At 46.6% G+C, this 18,883-nt stretch overlaps 1 protein-coding gene across 2 annotated transcripts in view; it reads left to right on the top strand.

Moving 5' to 3' along the window:
* The first annotated feature begins 14,796 nt into the window (after positions 1-14,796).
* The window catches only part of PPP2R2A (protein phosphatase 2 regulatory subunit Balpha), a 36,143-nt gene continuing 32,056 nt past the window's right edge, over positions 14,797-18,883 (top strand). Inside the window, exons 1-2 of one of the 2 annotated variants that reach the window (XM_034070464.1) lie at positions 14,797-14,965; positions 17,322-17,396. In XM_034070464.1, the coding sequence (XP_033926355.1) occupies positions 14,959-14,965; positions 17,322-17,396 (82 nt within the window). In that variant the 5' untranslated portion in view covers positions 14,797-14,958. Of the gene's footprint in view, positions 14,966-16,649; positions 16,713-17,321; positions 17,397-18,883 lie in introns of those variants that run through there. The other variant, XM_005142609.3, reaches the window with a different exon arrangement.

Raw genomic sequence — 18,883 nt, 5'->3', positions numbered from 1 at the left:
TCAGAGTTGCTCATGTAACCCCATCAGTAACAACGTGGGGCAAATAACGGGGGATCCACAATCCCAAGCTTTGCTAATGAAGCATTCACAACCTGAAAGCATGTCCCTTTCCTTGGCCGTATCTTTTAAATCAGTGTACCATGTCTTTGCACTGTGACAGTTCTGTTTGGCCACATGGCTGTTTATTACACAAATCAATTCCACCCTAACCAGAGAAAAGTATATCTGAAAGTGTATCCCTAGAGATAGATCAGATTTGTTTGAGAAAATGAGAATTAGGTTAAAACAAAACAAAGTACTTAATATTCTGCTGCCCACTTGTCTATTAGATCTCCACAGAGCAGCTGAAATCTTGTATCAGGTGTCAGAGAAAACTGTAACTGTGATACCTTTATGCCTTAATTCTCTGTGCAGTAACACCCCTCCTTCTGCCGGCACAAAGCAATAGACATGATCCATCCATGCTGGTTTAAGTCTCAAAGCCACACCAACACAACACCCTCCCTCCTAGCACCATCCAATCAGCTGGAAGTTAGGGAGAAAAAGCAAACAAGAACACACGAAAAATCACCAAAAACATTTATAGAAGTAACGATTTATGCACAATAAAATATTAGCAACCAGAACACAAAGTCCTGCATGCAGACATTTCCTGTAATAAAACCCAAAAAAACCTCTTACATTTGCCATATTTACTGAGAAAAAGATCGAGCTGTATCAGGACACTTGTGAACTGTTATTAACTCTCCTTTCTGCAAGCCAAGGCACCTCACAAGACACCTACACCAACACTCTGGAGGAGCTTTCAGGGCTCCTTATTTCCCCATTCCACCAGTTACAGTGAACACAACTGAATCTCCAACCCCACGACGCAGAACACCACAAAAAAAACCCAAAACCAGGTAAAAGAAGTATTTTTACAACAAAGAAAAGGCAGCACAGCCTTCAACACACCGTTACAAGAGCCTAGCAGAAAACACTGCACAAAGGCAGGATCCCAGGCTGCAAACCAGCCACTGAAAGAAAACAACTTTAAACACCCCAAAAAGCAAATCACTTCTCACCTCCCTGCCCCAGAAAACCAGCCCATCTCTTACCTGGAAAACAGCCTCGAATGGTCACAGTTTGATGCAGAAAAACACCCTAAAAAGGCAGGATCCATAACTCTAGCATGGAGGAGCACGCTTTACCTCAGCGCAGGGCTGCCCCACCCAGTTCTGGAAGGTTCCGCGGCCCCTCAGCGCTCCCCTCACCAATCAGCAGCTGAATGGACGCACCTGAGGCAGCTCGCGCCTGAGGCAGCTGACACCTGAGGGAAGTTTTCTCCCTTTCAACCCTTTCAGGCTACTTCTTGCCCCCTGCACAGCACAGGATGAGTAATGGGAACACATTGCTTGGTTTCCCCCCCCAAATTCCCCGTTCCAAGGCTATCTGCAGGGCCGGCAGCGGGGGGAGCTGTGCTTTCCCCTGAGGTGAACGGCGCTTGCAGGCACAGCCTCACCTCAAGCCCTCGGGGTTGGTTTTCCCTGCGTGTTTCTTGCATGTTTTCATCCTCCCCGTGGGTACCAGGGTGGGACATAAAGGTAAAACCAAACCGTGCCATGGAGCCTGCAGTGCCAGCCTTGGACATCGCTCCTGTGGCTTCTTCTCCCATCTAACACACAGCATCCCTGTCGGGTCTGTGCTGTGAGGCACACAACGGCACCAGTGCCATATGAACTACATCATGGTGCACATACAATGTGAACATGTTCCATACATGCAGCAAGTGAGGTATTCCCTGGAAAGCCACCTTTCCATGCCAGCTTCCTCAGCAGTATCAAGGAAGCAGGGGCTGGAAGTGGTGCCCAGCTCTTTCTGATGTTTGCACAGCACTTAGCATAATGGGGCAGTGAATTTGACACAGGAGGGCCTGGAGGAGCCACTGTCAAGCACAAATAGTGTCTTAAGGACCAATTTCCGGGAGCGATTTCAATTTCAAAACTGATTTATTTGGAAGGAAGCGAATTCGAGCCTCGTGTCTCCATTCACTGGGATCCAGTGGAAAATCGGGAGCTCCATCAGCAGCTCAGAGGGGCACGTTCAAATCCTGTTTTCACAGCTGCGAATGCATTAGCCAGGCTGCAAAGGTCAGGTTTGTGAAATCTTCCGTAGGTGGCAGCATTACTGCAGAGTTCCAATGAGCGACAGAGACAGTGGATTCCTTCAGCATCCATAGAAACCTCCTTTATGGGGAAAACCCGCTAGGAAGTCATTGCTTCCCTCCAGTGCTGTCACCCAGCACAGGCAGCCACACAACTCTGGAGGATGAACTAAAGAGAAGTCCATGCTGCTCCAGATCTGCCTCCTCTGGTTATGCTTTTGCTTCCCTCTCTTGGCTGATGTCATCATTAGAAATCAGGAGAAAAATGCAAAGTGTAAAAGTATGATACTTTTAGAGAAGGCTGTGGAAAAGACATCCCCTGATCTACAAACTGCGTTGACTCATCATTTGACAACTGGGACTTAGAATAGAAATTACCCAGAACTTGTGAATTCCCATCTCAAACCTCCTTCCCATCAACACTGTCCACACACCAAATGTTAACCTCAGGTACATCAAGGACAAATACCCTGAGTGGCTCTGAAGAGTTTGGAAGTATTCCTGGGGGACCATATTAACTGAAATGCCATATACCTTTTGGGACATATGAATGGGAGAGTCCTGACCAAACCTGCTTTATTTGTATTTATTTGGGGGGGACCCAAAACAAACTTCAAAGGGGAAAGAATGGGAATTTTTCAACTTGGATTTTCCTTTGCAGCATTGAGAAACTTGTCAGGCCCTATCTCAGACAATCACAGCTCAACATCAACAGGAAACCTCACACAGATTCCCAGTTTGACAATGACTGGTTTATGTTTTTACTATACAGGTCTGAAAGTTTGTTATAACTTCTCTAGGCTTCCCTTCTGTTTCACAGCATTTGAACAAACAGCCCACGTTCCCACTATAAATAAGGGGATGTTTGCATTTTTCCTTTCAATTTCCCTACAAATTAGGGGGAAATACCCAATTGTTTTGTTTTCATGACTCTCCAACGTATAATCATAGAATCATAGCATGGTGTGGGTTGGAAAGGACCTCAAGATCATCCAGTTCCACCCCCTGCCATCGTCAGGATACCTCACACCAGACTGTGTCATCTTCCTTCCAGTCTTCTCCCCAGTCTCCTCCCCACTTCACTGATTACACTGAAATCCCCCTTTGAAAACTGACCTGAAACAAATCACCTTTCCTATTTTAGCCCATTTTCCCAGTCTAAAGCCTGGGAATCTCTTCTCCCATGACCCTTAATACTCCAAAGGGCAGCTGGTACCTGCCACATCGATTAGATCAGCGCTCTGAGGTAAGCAAAATACAGGGAATGATGACAAATTGATTTTTGTTTTCTTAACGCAAACTGCAGAACACAGGGAGGCCACAACTCATTGTCCTCTGCATCCACATTAACTGTTTAATTAAACAGTGCATTCATGCTGCTAGCAGAACGTGCTCTGGGGCATGCCATCCATTCCTCCTCTTCTCCTCCCCTCCTCCATGCAACCACTCAAGTTTTATCTCCACAACAACACAGAAGCCTCTCTTTGTTACAGCTGCAACACTGGCGTCATTGACTGGAGTGCTCATGCGTCCAAAAATAACCAAGCAAGTGTCCACTGTCTTTGGAGCCATCCAGTAGCATGGCCTCAGGCTTGGCACATCCCTGGAAATTCTACACCTTCTCAGATGGGAATTAAAAGCCAAGATCCTGACTACTTGCACACATTTAAAGGGACATTTCCTTCACACATGAACTATTCCTAAAGAGCTTTTGGGACCTGCCTTTCTTAGCAAAAATTGTTCAGAGAGTTCTTTGTTGTTGGCCAAATTCCACAAAGGTCAATTACTCCCTACCTTGAATGTGCCAGTTTTAGATGATAGTTTCACTTGGTTTCCTTTCACAGTCTAACAGCACATAAAATCCTACCCAGCACACGTTTTTATATGGAGATCCAAAGGAATTTCAGGTTTTATTTAGTACATAGCAATTATAGTCATTCATGGAGCAAAGTCAGGTTGCTTAAGGTTAAGTGCAGTGAGATAACCCAAATGCATGAATCTAGCTGAAGAAGCCATTATTGTTCCTGCTTTTAGAAAAAAGGAAGGAAGAAATGAGAGGATTTGCTGAGCTCATGCAACAAATGGGAAACAGAACAGAGGCGAAAATCCAGATCCCTGAAGTTCCTTGTCAGTCTTCTAGTGAAGAACTTACTCTTGATTCTTATGAAGACAGACTATGGGGCCAATCCCTTTTTGATCTGTGCTGTCTTTTTCACTAAGGAATTTCAGAACCTCTTGATGTGTATCAGAACCCAATGAAGAACACCACTGTTTACCAGTGCACACAGCTGAAGCCTTTTTAGGAGTCCCAGATACATTAGACACTGGGAAAAAACAAAGGTCTGATGGTTTATTACTGCTGTCAACAGACGTCCTAGGCACGTTGGAATGCTCCTTATAGAGATCTTGGTTTGAATTGTCTCATGGCCAAACCCACATTTCTAAATGCAGGGAGTAACACTGGATAAACATTCTTCTGGTTCAGCAAAGTTACAGCAGTCAGGTTGGGCCCTGTGGATGGCATTTTCCAGCCCACTCCTTATTGCTTCTCCAGCATCCCCTTCCAGACCAATGGCACACCAGTTGCAGAGGAATTAGGTGATGCATGCAGAATGGATACGTTTCTGAATTCAATCACAACAATAGGGCTTTCCTGATAAATAAACCATCACAGTCACAGCAGAAGCAAGGCACTTATTCCATGGGAGCCCCATTTGCTTTGGAGCACTGTGCATCACATCCTCCCTGCTGTGTGGATGGCAAACATCACTCTGGAATCAGCAGCTTCCTACAACTTGGGAGGGAAGGAGTGGCCAGGCTCTGTGGAACTGCACATTTGGCAACCCTGGATGAAACCAGTGCTACACCCAGGCTGCTTCCAACAGTTGTGCTGATGCTGGCACTACACAGGGGAATCAGAAGAAACAGCAAGCAGAGAAGGAATCTCTTTCAAGCTGCTGCAGGAAACACCTCTGCAAATCAGCACTGCAGCCTCATCGCCTCTGATGGCTGCTGTGATTTCTTATGGCAGATCCAAGTCCAGTTGTCTCATTGTCATTATTGTTCTAAAAGGACAATAGAGAGATAGTGCTTTAAGCAAACAATTGCCTCCTTGTGCAATGTTCCATCTAACACAAGCAGAGGAACACTGCGCAGAGACGTGGCCAAGAAATGAGAAAACAGGGAAATGAAAGTGGGTACAGAGGTGACCTAAAAAGTAAAAGGATCTTTTTTGCACAGATTTGATGATAACAGCTTTGTTGTGTCATCATTCTGCTGAGGATCCCTAAGGAATCTACCTGCCTCCATCATGCTGGGTGAGAGCTGGCAGAAAAGATTGGAGTTTTACATTTCGCTCTTGTATTCTGTGGAAAGCAAAGTTTTCCAAGCTTTGAAATGCACTTTTTTACAGTGTAGTGAAAAACTGAGGCCTTTCAAACCCCTTTTGTTCTTGTTTGGCGAAGTACAGAGAAAGAAAGACTGAGTCTTTGCTGATGGTGGCCAGCAACAGCTTTAATTAGGGCACTGGTTTGCAATGTGACAGGCCAAGTTCAAGGCCTTGGAGAGAATCAAGCAGAACAACTTAAATTGAGTCCCTTGGGAGAAAAATCAAATGAAAACATTGCACTTTGCCTTTTTATCTGATGTAATTTCATGGAAATCACATCCTTTAAGTAAAATCTTACCCTTAATTTTGTCTCCAGGTACAGTACCACATAACTGCCATAAAGTGTGTTTGGATGAGCTCACTGTCATGTTCGCAGTATTGATAAGAGCTGTTCAAGCATACTCTGAGAAGCCAAGCACTGTTCTGCTGAGGCTCAAATGTTCCATTAGAATCACCGCAGGCTGCAGCTCCATAAACTTTCACCCTTTGCCTGTCCTGGGTGTATTGTTCTGCCCCTTTCCTTCTTGTGAGTCCATTTAACTGCAGCACTGTTTAGTGAACCAGAGCACTGAACTGTGCTACTATGAGAAGCATCGATGCAATCACAGCCCCCCTTCTGCTGCATCTGGACTGCCCAGCACTGATCAGAACAACCAGAGTGTTGTTTCTGCAGGGGCTGTGGAGGAAGAAATGTCTGATTCCTTTGGCATGGAAGCCAGTACCTTGCTTAGCATGATACAGAGATGTGGGTTATAAAGGCTTACGGTGTTTAGCAGCAAGATGGTTATCCTGGCAGTTCTGTGGGAAGTCAGATATCCTGGGAACCCCCTGTAGCTGCTCAGTGAATGGATGTTCTTGGTCATTTCCTGCCTCCTATTGGAAACACAACTGATAAGCTTGTTGATGTTAAAGAGCCCCTGTAGAGTCCAGGGAACTTCCACTTGGTGGGAAAGATTTCTTGTTGATGTCCAGTTTGGATTGGACAAAGTTTTGGGAAGATGAAATTTCTCTCAAACCAGGAGACTCTTTTCACTATTTTTTTACTGTTTTTTTTCCACTTTTTACTTTAGTGACTATAAAGGAAAAATAATGGAACTGCAGAAACAGTTTTACCCAGTGGTAATGCCAGGAACAACACACCTAGCTCCATGCAAGCTCTCAATGCACTGTTAAGCAAAATAAAAGGAGTCAACCTGAACTCCATTTGAATAGTTAAGCCCTGCACTAGTGGCTTAGATGAACTCATTTCATTTTGCATACAACACACCAGGCAACCAGTGTGTGACTAATTGAGCCTCAGTGCAGTGACTTGTCAGACCTATCAACTGGATCCTGTGGCCTCGTGTGACCATGCTCGAAATTCCACACAGTTTACACGGGTGGCTCTTTATGAAGATATCTGGATGCCTTTTGGATCTATCTGTCCCTGTTTACTGTGCATTGCATCATTACATAGATACGCTATGTGAGTATTGAAACCTCTGCAGTTCTTACTCGAGGACAAATGCTGATACTTACACCTGTGTACAAATCACAACCAAGATTTCCCTCTTTGTACTTCAGCAACACATCCTGCTCACCTGTCAACACCCCATTCTAAAGCTGTTGGCAGGGTCTGTATGGAAAGCCTGATCTAAATGTCACTGCAACTAATGAAGACCTGTCCTGACTTCTGTGAGAGCAGGCAAAACACACAACATACTCAAACCTAATTCATCTTTGTGCTAGGCCAGTGATAACATTTCTAGGCCTGATATGAACATTATTGCATATCCCCATCGAAAGGAACACTGCAGCAATGCTTACAGCAAGGACAATTCAGGTTTGCGTGCCCAGTCTTTGCCTGTGTGTGTGACACCAGCTCCCCCCTCCAGGACTCTGAAATCAGTGTTTGATGATAGAACGATGAGAGTATAATTATAGATCATAAGTGGCTGAGGTGCTCCAATGCCAAAAAGTCTGAGGGTTGCGAATGTTCCCTCTCGGAGGCTTGACCTCCAGGAGGGAATGGAGCACAGTATCTCCTGTGTTTGTGCAGCTGGGGTAGCCAACACAAAGAAGAGATTTTGATGAAACTAGAAGAAATAGCAGTGCCTTATGGGAGGGGGAGTGAAATCCACTTTCCCACTTTTTTCCCTGCTTACATTTAAGCTGCTTAAAGGAGGTTGGGAAACAGGCAACTGTTTCATGAGTTTTCAGTTTGTGATGGAAGAAAACTGAGTTCTAGAAACATTTCTATGGATCCTCTGGACCAGCAGCTCATGTGTGCTCAGACTATCTGTAAGCTCTAGGTAAAGGAGAGGGTGAGAAACCTGAGGTGAAGGCATGCTTCTTAGGAGCCTGGACTTTCACCCTTCCGTGCTGCTGTTAGCAGCCCATGTTACTGCATGTTCTCCCTGATTAAAGTAGGGTGGTGAGATTGCAAATCGGATTCCTCACCTACACGGCCATTTACATTGATACAAAGAATGTGCCCTAAAAACCTCAGGATCTCTGCCATGAGTGCAGGCAGGGCTGTCACACCTCCTGTCTCTGTGCTTCCTCAGTGTTCCCAGCCCAGTACCAGCATCTGCTGGTTCCAGGACTCTTCGCATCACACACGACTTTGCCAGGCACCTGCAGCTGGTACATGGGGTCTCAGGGCACAAGAGGCTGCCACACTGCTCAACAACAGTGGCTTCTACTGAGGGTCCAGCACACAGAAGAGTCCTCCTAAGGAACACATCCTCCTCAGCCATAATCTTCTCACACTCTTCACTTGCAGGTGTGCTTCCTGCATCCCAAGGGGAAAACAAGGATTAAGAAACCTGCTTACAACCAGGCTAAATGCAGCCACAGTGTGTGTGAAGGGTGGCAGAGCAGACTGCCTGGCCACAAATCACACCAGACAATGGCCACTGCTCGTGAGGCTACATTTCCTTCTATCCCTGCTAAAGCATCTGCTTTGCATTGTTACAATGAGGAAAACAAAGGCTCTGCATGTGCGCTGCTGCCTTGGGCCCCAGAGGTCCCTGGTCCTAAAAGCAGGGTGAGGAAATAGGCTCAGACAAGTAGCCAAGTTGATTCCAAGCCTGTGTGCTACAAGCTGTTTTTAAAGCATGTTATAAATGTTTTAACTGCAAGACTGCTGCTTTGAACTAGTTCAGTGCTATCATCCCCACTTTACTTCCAATTTAAAAAGTAGGAACAGAAAGCATTTGCTCAAGGTCTCCAAGGGAATCAACAACACAGCAAGGATTAGAACTAAGGATTTCCTGTCCGATCTGCAAACCACACCTCTCTCCTGTTTACAATGTGAACTTATTCCCTAGCAGAAAAGCCATGTGAATGGAACAATTCATTCTGCTATTTCAGCCTCCCTTCCTTCCCTTCTCAGTTCATTCCTGGCCTTGCCTTCCAAGCCCATTACCAGCAGAACTGTGTGACAAAGCAAGCAAAGAAGGTTTTAGAACAGTTTCAGGTGCGAATACTTGAACTGTATTTGCTAAAGGAGAGTTTGAAACACATCAAAAATAGCTGAGAAATAGGTGTTTTTGTTAACAAAAAATGAAACCAAAAGATAAATAAGCTTGAACACGAAGGAGTAAGTTAATGAATTACTAAAGCAAATCATGCCATCTACCTGCACACATCATGTTTTGTATAGGGCTCAAGCAATACCAGTGTTACTGCTCAGAGTAAGATACTCCTAATACATCCACTTGTAGTTTACATTAAGTGCGTGTTAAAGAGAGACTATTTCTGGGCTCCTTGCATTTGCTTTCCTTTTGTTTTGTTTCCTTTTAGAAGTCACATTTTCACATTTCCTTCTGGGATCGAAAGCTAAAACCCATTGGAAAAATAAGCTGAACTTCTCATGTCATTTTCTCATTCCAGGGCTTAGGACATCAACCTGTTCACACCCTGTATGTACCAGGAGAAGTCAGCAACCCCAAGCTGACTGAAAGAACAAGACTCGCCTAGAGCTGAGGATCAGCAGGAGGAATGCTGGAGTTCAAAGCCTACAGTGGCATTTTATTCCACATTATGTATTTAATCATCGCTTCCCACAATCCATGTTTTTTAAGGAACATTTCTCCTGGCAAAGTCGGATCACTGATGTGCTAAGTTTCTACATGCTGTTAGCACCACACAGAGCTGGCAATTAACTTCTTAGGGCAAAATGCTAGTAAAATTACAGGCTTCTTCAAAGTCCAAAAACATGATTCCAAGGAACTGATGGTAATCTCTTTGGATCAGTTGGCTTTTTATCTCTGTTTCAGTAACAGTGGCTTCAGTGATACATACAAGATAACTACAGGGCTTGAGCTAAGCCTTATATTTACATATCCCTTTTGACATAAACCTGTGCAGGTATAATTCTTCCAGCTCATAGTGACAGATAATAGCTCATTTGTTTCATTAATGCATCGAAGTACTTTGTCTTAGTAAGAATCTAAACCAGAAGATGCTAATCCCCACTGTGAAAAATAACAGGGAAATCCTATAGAAGGCAGTGTTCTTAACACACTTGCTTTCAACTTCCTGCTTTTGTGAAGCAGAATTGTATTGCAGAAGGCTGAAGCTTCTCTTTCACTTATTTAATTCACCTATAGAGTTTTGTTAGGAAGGAAAAATGAAGCATTCTCTTCCCTCAATAACACTGCAACCCTTCCTCAGAAAGAAATGGTTGTGTATAGAGGCAATAAGAGTTTGGAGTTTTCAAAATACCCCAAACCAAACCCACTCAAGGCCCTTTGCAGTTCTGTATCTTGGCTCCTCCCCTTCCTTCAGTGTACCAATAAAGGTGGTGAGGACCAAAGCTCTTCTCACCTGTGAGTCCCTCTGTGCTTCTTAGAGATGCAGCATGTATCAGTTAAGTCTATGCATGAAGTGCTTTTCCCCCCAAGATAGCTTTTTATTGTAATTGTTGCTATTGCTGTTATGTTCCTTTCATTGAGCTCAGTTTATTCAAAGAGACTGAAGGTTATTAATTATTCCCTTTCTAAAGGCTAATAGGAGAAGGAAATCTGAATACTTGTAAAAGGGTTCTCTGGGCATGGAGTTTCTGGTTTTGCTCTATCTTGCTGTTGTCACTGCTACAAAGAACCTGGTTTTTTTCTTTAGAATGGTGAAAAGTGGGGCTGGAAAGGACTAAGGCATCTCTTACCCTTAGGCAGGGAGCAGCTCTACTTAGACTATTCCCAGTAGGAGGTTATCTAATCTGCTCTTAAAAGTGCCTGTTAGTGGATGTGCTGCTGAGTTTTTCGGCAATGTAGTTCAGTGTTTAATCTTTCTTGTTAGAATAAAAAGACTTTGTGAGTGCCTTGTGTTCATGGTGCTTAGCTCAGGATGTCTGTTCTCATTTTGTTTCATTTCTGGTTTATTTCCTACTGCTGGTAGGTTTCAGAGCTCCAAGTTACCCTGAGGTGGAAGACCCACAGTGCCAGGTTATCCTGAAGGATGTGTTTTGTTAACTGCAGCTTCTATGTTACAGGAAGAGCTAAATCTAAGTCTGGTGAATCCCCTGTCTCATGGCTGCAGCTTTAGTGTCAGTGGGATAGGTGGCTTCTCTTGGGTTTTCTTTGGCCTTCCCCTCAAATAGAACTAACCAGAGTTTGTAAAAAACATAGTAAGATGTTTAAGATAAGAAGAATATAATTTTTCTATGCACCTCAAGTTATCCCTTTTTGTTAGTTTTTAACCCCAAAATAATAGGATATATTCTGGATGAAAATTACTTGTTTTCCTCCCTCCAGACAGGTGGCTCCTTTCTACCTCTAAGGCCTTTTTCCTTCTTTTCCACAGGTCTTGTTTCCCCTGTATCCTTGCATGTATTTTTGCACTTGCTTTACAATAATCCTGCCAAGATGCAGGTCCATGAATCCTGCACGAATTGTGCTTAAATAATCCATTAGACTAATATTTTGTGAACTGTGGTTTCAATCACTGTAATTTAGGCATGCTCTAACCAAATCAGCTTCAGAGCTGGTTTTAAACCTGTCTTGCAAACTACTTCTGTAATGAACATAAGGAATTCTTTCCAAGTCTGATTGGCTCTTCTGTTTGCATGTACCAGGCTAAAGTGAAGAAAAAAGCCTTAGTAATTTCTATGAGAAGATTCTGATGCTTCCCCTTGTAATAACAGAGCTTTAACCCAGTGAACTTCACGTTTCTGAGATGACACAAGCTACTTCTTTACCAGAATCAGTGTGGTTTTGTGGCACTGCTTTGCTCAGTGGTTACAGAACCATTGCACAGGCCTGTGACGTTGTTTGCTTTGGGAAATGGTTCTTTAGAAAATCACTGCCAGTTGCAAAGTGAACTGAAAGTCATGGACCAGCCTCTTCTGCTTTTGATCACTGCTCATACTTGACTGATGAGGGGAGGATGATGTTTTGTGCCCCTTCTGAGTATTATTGCCCCAACAGCACCGATGCTCACAACTGCCAGAAACTGCCAGTGACTTTAGTGGAACTGCTCTAGTGACATAGGGTACAATGTATGTCTTTACAGTGCTCAAGTTTAGGATAGCAAGGCAGCAACTGGAGCTGCTTAAGCCTTTGTTTAAACTTTGATTTTAGCTGAACATCTCTGGCCACAGAGGCTTTACAGGTGGGTTAAAATGAATACAGGTTGAGTAAATACTGTCAGAAAACTCAAATGAGAGCTGTGCATGGCCACAGAGTGCTCCTGGCCCTGCAGCAAGTGTGAGGGACCTGCCTGAGTGAGGCTGGTGTGGATGTGACCTTGGGAGGTCAGAGGGGCTCACCCTGGGAGCCTGCCTGACCTTGTGTTCAGCATGAATTAAGTGTGAGTCAGCACTGTTTTGATAATGGTGGTTAATGAAGTGGACACTTCATTAACCAGGTAGAGACAATTGCCTGGAATGAGGAATGGGGAAACAGAGGGTGAATATGAGCAAACATTTCCTAGGAGCAAAGGCTGTGAAAGGCTCTGCCAAAAAGCAGTGGAAAACTCTCAGTGAGGCTCTTGAAGCTGGACAGAGGGAAGCACAGAGGAGAAGGCTGCAGGGAATTGCCTTGCCCTGAATTAACCTGGGGGTGACCCCAGATTGCTCAGCTACTACTAAATACCAGTGATAATTTTGGTGATAATTGCTCCCTTTATTTCTAAACTGAATTGTAATTCATTATAGTCTTGTCTAACGGGTCAAATCACTGGGAAACTAAAGCAGGTACAACGTGAGCTGCTGACAGTTCTTGGAGGCCTTGGTTGTTTGATCAGTGATTCAACATTAATAGATGTTTTATTGGCTGCCAGTCACGTTTTCCATGTTGATGTTTGTTCTAACTGAGCTCGTGATTGATGCTGCTGTGAACTGGCCACTCTGTGTGTTCTCCACTACCCTTTAACAAATACAACCTGAGAGGCTTTTCTGCGGAGGGCTTGTGTTGTGTGAATGAACCAGTGAACACCCACACGGTGATTGTGATTCCCCAGATGTCTTACTAATTACCCAGGCTGTGATTTAGTGTTATTTATTATACTTCATTATAGTCTGTAGCTCAGTTAGTTCAAAATAAAACCCTGAAATGCTGGAATTAGGATCCATCCTTCTGGCACCATGATATTAAATCTTTTCTAAGAGGGATTTTTTTTTAATTATAAGGTATATACTAAAAGCTTCATTAATTTCTATTACAAGGCTAATTGCAGGTCTGATTGCCTTCTTTTTTTTTCCTAAGCAACAAGTTCTTGCAATGATGCCCATCCTACTCTGAAGGCCAAATTCTGCAGTAATTGTACAGAGGCAATGGATGAATGGGACTTTACATGGTTGCAGGCCAATTCTGTTGGGGTTGAAAAGGATGTTTTTAAGGAATCCTGACAAATGAGGAATGCAGCTTTCCTTCCCAATCTGGGGCTGCGTAAACATGGCCACAAACATGTAGAACTGAGTGAATTCGCTCTTGACCTCTGGGAACCATGGAACTGGGTGTTAGTGCTGATGTGATCCCAGAAGATCAGGTCTTGGTTGTGCTTCCCAACTTGTGCTGTGCCTGGTTTCAGATCTTTGGACTGCTCACAAAATGGACTAAGCAAAGCACTTGGTTCCAGAGATTCCCAAACTTCGGTGAGTTGCCCCAGAATGCCCTTTCTATGCCAAGTCCTTTTACAACCATTGTTGTTGTTTCCGAGATTGATTCTGTTTGCAGGTGTAGAGGTGAACCTGCATTTGTCCACAGCAGTTTTCAGCCTGGGGATTGCTGGTGCCTGTTTGTGTGTGTGTGGAGGTGTTCAAGTCCTGCAGTCCCATGGTTCAGGCTGTGTGTGACTAGAACCCAGTGCTCCTTCGCCTCTTTGGTGTGTTGAGCTGCAAATGCAGTCGGTGCAGGTGATGACTTGGGAGACTTGTTCCAGGGCACATGGTGAGGTTGTGGCCGCGCTGGGTTTGCAGGATGAGCTCATGAATGTCGCACTGAAATCTGGATTAACGAGCTCTACCCAGCCTGAGGAGAAGACGTTTGCACAAACATCTGTGCAGGGAAACTGATGACTTTCACAAGATCTGAAATAGATTGTACTGCATCAATTACCCGAGTCCTGTGCGTGAACCACAGCTGAGGCTTCCACTGGGACCCAGCGAGCTAAAAAGGAGCCTTCATCCCCTCCGAGCCAGCAGGAGCTGAGCCAGGCTGGGCTCTGCTGGAAGCCTTCCTTTGTAGATCTCGCTGTCAGCGTGAGAGGTGGCGGAGGCTAAAAATGGCTCAGAGCAGGGCCGGGTGTATGCAGGGAATAGCAATGAGAGCGGCAGAGCTGCGCTCGGGCTCCCAGTGAAACCAGAGACGTTTGCAGCCGTTGTGGAAGGCGTCCAAGGGGGCGGAAAACGGGCATCAAACGGGTTCTGTGGCCGCGGCGAGGAAATGGCAGAGGAGGAAGTGAGGGAGGAAAGGACAGAACCAAAACCCAACACCGGCGACAAGGCGGGGATCCGGTGAAGCGGACGGGGAGCACCCGGGGGGCGATGGGGACCCTGCGGGACAGTGTCCGGTGTCCCGTGTCCGGTGTCCCGTGTCCGGTGTCCCGTGTCCGGTGTCCCGTGTCCGGTGTCCCCCCCCGGAGATGAGCCCCCGGTGCTGCACCGGGGCCAGGGCCCACCCGGCGCCGCCATGACACCCGCCATGACACCCGGCCCTACGGGGGGCGGTGAGGGACCCTCGGCCCCGCCCTCCGCGGAGCACCGCCCCGCCCTTCTCGAGTGACGTCACCCCCAGCTCGGCCGGCGCCATTTTGAAAGTGTATCGTTCGGGGGGGGGCCGGAGCGAGGCGCGGAGCGGGGGCAGCCCCGGAGCGGAGCCGGCCGCACCCCCTCCGCCATCCGCCGCCATCCGCCCCCCGCCGCCGCCCCCCGCTCGGCACCGGCGGCTCCGCCGCTCAGCGCCGCGTCCGCCCGAGCCGCCGCGGCCGCGATCGCGAGCACAACATGGCAGGTAAGGGGAGGCTGCCCCCGCCGTGCACCGGCCCCGGCCGGGGGGGCTCAGGTGCGGCTGCGGCAGCGGCCTGCGGCCGGGGGTGGGCACCGGGCACCGGGTACCGCCGGCCCGGCACAACGGGCTCTGTCTGCCTCTCCGGAACGCCTCGCAGCCTGCCCTGCCGAGCCGAGCCGCGCTGCCAGCGCCTGGGCTGGCGCCCGGCCCCTGTGCTGGCTCCCGGCCCCGCTTCCCCCGTTCCGCCTGCGCCTGCCTGGGGTTGATGCCTTTATTTCCCCCGTTCTGGTGGATGGAGCTCGCATCCCACCCACCGCTGCCTCCTTCCCTGCTCCAGCGGGGGATAAAACCAGCATGGGAGCAGCAAGGTGGAGGGGCTGGGCTGGGCGAAGCGGGCGGGTGGAAGTTGGGTGTGCAGGAGGGTTCGGGGGGGGGGTCTCTGCCTGTTCCAGTTTGTATTGTGCTCGCTGCATTTATTCCCAGGTGCAGTTAGGAAGGGGCGTGCAGAGGTGCTGGGGGTGCAGAGGTGCTGGGGGTGCAGACGTGCTGGGGGTGCAGACGTGCCTGTGTCCAGAGCGGGGCTGCACCCTCCTGTAGGGTCTGAGCGCCTGCAAACGAGACTGAAATTGGGCACAGGATGCAATTAAATAACACAGGTCTTGCTGTGTTCTGTCTTCCTGTGCCTGCTCCCCATTTTGCATCCTGGAGTGCTCTCGCTAGGCTGGAAGTGTGTCTGCATAAGGCATCTCTTCCTTCTTACTTCTCCTTGCCATTTCTTCGCTTGGAAATGTATTCATCCCCCTCCTCTGCAAATGAATTGTCTTTTCAGCGCTTTGCGCTTGGAGGAGCGAGCAGGGGAGGCTTGGGTAGGTTTGTGCTTTGCCTTTCCCCCCTACACCATATGCCCATGCTCCACCCTCCTCCTCTTTTTGTTTCGGGGGGGGGGGGGAAGTGCCAACTTGGTTCAAGTAAATTGTATGAAAAGGAGAATTTTGGCCTTACATCGAAAGAACAGTGATTTTCCTTAACGCTGCCCCCTGCAAACGCTTCCATGGTGCCAGCTGCTGTCTGACAAATGGAGAGGGTGGAGAGAGGCAGGAAAATAGCTTGTATGGGATTTGGGGGAGAGGTGTGCGTGGTAAAGCTTCCACTGCAGCTGCAAAAGGCATCTTGACATCTCTCGCTTGGATACTTGCACTCGCCTTCACCTTCTCAGGTGATGCAGCTTGAATGTCTGTAATCCTTGAGAGAAGAAGCCAAGGGACATAAAAATGCAGATTGGGCTCTGATGTATTCCAGCAGTTCCCGACCCCCTTAGACCTGATCCGTGCTGGAGAGATTAATTGGGGGCTTCCGATTTCCTTGGGATTTGACCTTTTTTTCCCCCCTTAACTTAGTGTGAAAGAGGGAAGAAGTCCCTTCTGCATTCCCTGTGATCCCCAAAGCCATGCAGGGCTCTGGATTAATGTGTCGGTGCCATCTGTTGCTCAGCCTGCTTGAATTGTGTGGAGGAAAAGTTCCATTTTGACAGTGGCTTTAGAGGAGAAAAAAAAGCAAAGCAGAGAGCGGCAAAGCCCATTTCAGTCCCTTCCTGTACGGCCTCAGCCCGGCACTGATTTGCTCAGCATGAAATGCAAAAGAACTGGGTGGTGATTTTGGTGTGTGTTTTGGTGGCAGGGTTCAAATGAATCACTGCCTTCCGCCCAGGCAGTAATGTTCCTCAAGTTTTCTCTTCGCTCCGTGTTCTATGGTATAGAACTTGTTCACATCTGGTTGCTGCTTTGCTTTGCTGCTCGGATTTGCTGATTTTTGCTTGCAGGCTGTAGTTGCTTTCGTTACTTCTGCGAAGACACTCTTAAAAGCGTGGTGAAATCTTTTCTCTTTAGCCTTTAGTATGGAGGTCGCGTTTGGTGCTTTCGGAGAAGAAGGAATCGCACGGACGCTTGGTTTATAGCGAAGGGAAGGTTGGAATGTGCCAAAACGCACGGCTTTTTGGTAGAGTTTGACTTCTGAAGTAGGAAGAAGCTGGTGGGAAGCAGGATTTTCCTGCACTCTCATTTTAAATGCGCAGTTAAAGTTGGCACTGGCAACGCTACCGAGTCCAGCGAGCTTTTGGCGACGGAGGCTCCTCTTGCTGCTGCTGCTGCTGCTTGCAGGGGCTTCGCTAAAGCCGAGCTGGACGCTGGCAAACGGCTCCTGACAAAACAGTATCTGTAAAGGAAAAGGTGGGGAGGGGCAGCTGGGGATTGTGCTGCTGCGGAAGTAGGCGGATGCACAGCGCTGCCTCAAACTGTCAGCTTGGAACTGCGGAGCTCTTTGTGCTGCTGGGGGGTCTCATGGCTGTGATTGTGTTTTCCAGGAGCTGGAGGAGGCAATGACATTCAGTGGTGTTTTTCTCAGGTGAAAGGCGCTGTAGATGATGATGTAGCAGAAGGTAAGAGCAATGTTTCTTTTACTGCTTATTCTTGACTTCTTTCTACCACTCAGGGAGGGAGATGCGAGTGCAACCTTCCTGAAATACCTTGCTGTTCCTGCATGCAATCGAGCGAAGCAAAGAGACGTTTAATGTGCATTGAGATACCTCTATTCCAGATCAAACTGTGGTTTGAGTGTACTCTTCAGCACACTTCTTATGAGGGGCTGAATTCAGGCTCCTGAAATATGTTGCTGGAGTTGTTAAGATTTTCCTGTCACTCAGCTTTCAAGCAGTGTTTCTTCCTAATCTGCAGAATGGGGAATGTGGTACTTGCATTCCACAGGGAGGTGTTGGGAGAATTAATTAATGCTTGTGCTCTTTGAAGGTCTAACTGCTAGATAAAGATCAAGTAATTTTCCCAATCTTCCCAGCTTCTGTTAGCCAGGAGAAGAAGAAAGCTGAATATTTGTGTGTGTTTGTTGTGTGTTTGAAATAATACTGGGAATTGCCTAAAACTTCTCCAAGCTGGCAGTGACAAATGTCACCTTACACTAAGATGGCTGCCTCTGATTGTGACAGCAAGAACTGTGCTTGTTTTCCTTGGATTGGGGATCAGGAGGGGGATTGTACCCTCTGCTGCTCCAGCACTGTGCTAAAGAATGACATTTCCTCTGCAATCCTTTTTGAGGGAAAAGGATCATTTCCTTGCCATAAAGTCCTGTTTGCACCACACAGCCTGTGGATCACGAGTTAAGTTTGTTCTTTTGCAAGCAGTTGGCCTTGGCATGTACAGAATTTCCATAAAAAAGTGAGTTTTATGTATCTTAGATGCTCTGAGTTACAAGTGAGATTAATGCTGTATTTAGAAAAGCAGTAACTCCAGTTTTCATTATTTCTTCATTAGACATGTGCTCAAATTAAACCTCCAAAGGCCAGAACAATCAGTATAAACACAAGTGACTTGGTTTTATTTAGTAGCTGCAGCATGTGGTGAATGATGCACTTTCACAGGCTCCTGTCATATATACTCATGTATAAGCTGCCTTTTGGAAACAAGAAAGCTGTAGCAATTCTTTACATGGAATTATCAGTTCTTTGGGAAGTCTCTTTCAAAGCTTGAACCCAAAACTACTCAAGTGCAGGGTAATTTTTTTACCCATGGCAGACTTGAAATTGTGTGACCTTTCCTTACGTACCAAACCAAATCCCTAATTAGAACAAATACTGAGGAAGTCGTGGTCATCTGGCTGGTGTGTGCAAATAGTTCTTCATTAAAATAGATACACTGGCAAGTATGTAATAGTTATGAACTTCTCTTTGTAGAGTAAAAGTGGTGTTTACAGGGATCTGGAAGTGCAGGAGTCAGGAAATACTCAGTCCTTAACTTCCTTCGTATTGTACTTGGTGTAGCAAGAGATGACTTGCCAGCCTCATTCTTCCTAACAGGTTAGCAGTGTACTGTGCAGTGCTGGAGTTCAGGGGAGCTTCCATTGCCAGTGAACTGA

Source organism: Melopsittacus undulatus, chromosome 18 (assembly GCF_012275295.1).
Source record: "Melopsittacus undulatus isolate bMelUnd1 chromosome 18, bMelUnd1.mat.Z, whole genome shotgun sequence".
Lineage (NCBI taxonomy): Eukaryota > Metazoa > Chordata > Aves > Psittaciformes > Psittaculidae > Melopsittacus > Melopsittacus undulatus.
Note: the sequence above shows the minus strand (reverse complement) of the source record. Positions and strands in the feature narration are given on the sequence as shown.